The sequence below is a fragment of the Cicer arietinum genome, chromosome 1, assembly GCF_000331145.2.
Source record: "Cicer arietinum cultivar CDC Frontier isolate Library 1 chromosome 1, Cicar.CDCFrontier_v2.0, whole genome shotgun sequence".
Taxonomy (NCBI): domain Eukaryota; kingdom Viridiplantae; phylum Streptophyta; class Magnoliopsida; order Fabales; family Fabaceae; genus Cicer; species Cicer arietinum.
In genome coordinates, this window is record NC_021160.2 from 16,529,561 (window position 1) to 16,531,446 (window position 1,886).

Consider the following 1,886-nt stretch of genomic DNA (forward strand, 5'->3'; position numbering starts at 1 on the left):
ATTTCTCATAGGGGCGGCTCCATCTAACGGGTAACTCTCCCTAATCATAACGAGGTAATTAGGTGCACCTAACGCAGTTAACTATTTAATAATTATAACAACGATTTCTCAAAATACGCATTTAAAATCATTTCATCGTAATTCATGAAAAAAAAAACATATTCGTTATCGATCACCGATGCCAAACGATAGGTTGTTGTTGTTGTGTTTCCTCTTTGGTTTTAGAGCTGCCCGTCCAATTCCCTTTTTTAATTTTTAGTTGTTTTATTTTATTAACAATTAAGGTCGGTAGAGCCCATTGGTCGTTTTATTTATTTTTAAATAAAACCAATAATTACTAAAACTAATATTTTAATATTTTTTAAACATAATTTAATTACTAAATATTGCTAATATTTCCAAAATAATATTTTATAAAATAAAGTAATTAATCTTTTAAAATAAATTAATAATCAAAACTCTCATATTCAAAATAATCACCCTAATGATACTTTTTTTTATAAAATACTCACATTAAAATACTATCATCACTAGAGAATATTCAAAATTATAAAATAAATAAGTATAAAATCAACACTTTATATTAATTACTAAATCATACTATATATATATATATATAATCCCAATATCATAATAAATATATAAAAATAAAGAAAATCAAACACAATATTACTATTATCTCAAGATAATCATTTATAAAATAAATAATTCATAAAATCTTATTCTTTAAAATATTACACTAAAATACTATTACTTTAAAAAAAAATATATATTATAATAAAATAAAATATTTATTATTTATGTCGCGCATTTAATATAATGTGTATCAAACTAACACATCGTAGAAAACATTCATATAACGAAAATTAATCACAAAGTTTCTTAACATATATTTTATAATAATTTTAACATCAAATCAATTATTTAAAATCCTATTTAATTAATAAAATAGTTTATCATAAAATTTAGGGTGTTACTATGATTTCGAAACTCACCTCCTTCGTTGTTTGTGTTTGACTGGCTTGGCCCTGCGTTTGTGAAATCACTGTCATTACAGGTTAATGATTCTTGGAGTTCAAGTTTGGGAGGAACCCTGCTCTGATAGGTGATACCGGGAATAAGAATTGTAATTTGTCTTTTACTTATTTAATTTGAAACGACTTTTTGTATGAAAACCTTATAAGTACTAGTACGTTTATAGAATAAAATCAAGTAATTATACTTAAATCAAGCTTTTCGAGATTGCACTCTTTTATAGGAGAAAAGAAGTTTAAAGTGTTCCTTTTTTTTTTATTTTTGTTAAACATGATATTCTAAATTAAAAATAAAAGTTTTTATTTTCTTGGAAATAGATTTTTATTTATCTGTTGCAAATTTTATAGAAATATAATATAAATTATTATATATATTATTTTGGGGTTTAGGGTGTCACACTCTCTCTCTGTAAAACCCTTTTCTCTCTGCAAAACCCTCCGCTTTATGCGAACCCTCCTCCCCTGATGCAACCCTTCCCAGCGAAACCCGTAACCCATATATCGCCTGCTCCCTGCGAATCCTTCTTTTAGTTAGGTTCTCTGTGCGACCATCGCCATTGCAAGTATCTCTGTTCGAACCCTTCAACAAAACTTCAACCCTAATATCAAAATATTTTTAGGGTTCTTGATTTTGGCAATGTAAGCATAATAATCGGCTCTCTAAATCAAAAGTCTATGCCCAAACTGAGGAAACACGATGTTTAGAATCTCTTGAATGATTGCTAGAGTTACATGATAAATCCCTTAGTAAAAGACACTCAGTTTTGTGTTGGCTATGTGAAGTAGTAAAAGACACTGAGTTACAAAATAAATCCCTCAAGTAATCTATATCTTTAGGGTTTTTGTACGATT

At 27.2% G+C, this 1,886-nt stretch overlaps 1 protein-coding gene across 1 annotated transcript in view; it reads right to left on the minus strand.

Moving 5' to 3' along the window:
* The window catches only part of LOC101502180 (uncharacterized), a 5,630-nt gene extending 4,098 nt beyond the window's left edge, over positions 1–1,532 (minus strand). Inside the window, exon 1 of the mRNA XM_073370881.1 lies at positions 1,433–1,532. Coding sequence (XP_073226982.1) covers positions 1,433–1,532 — 100 coding nt within the window. The remainder of the gene's footprint in view (positions 1–1,432) is intronic.
* Positions 1,533–1,886: the final 354 nt, after the last annotated feature.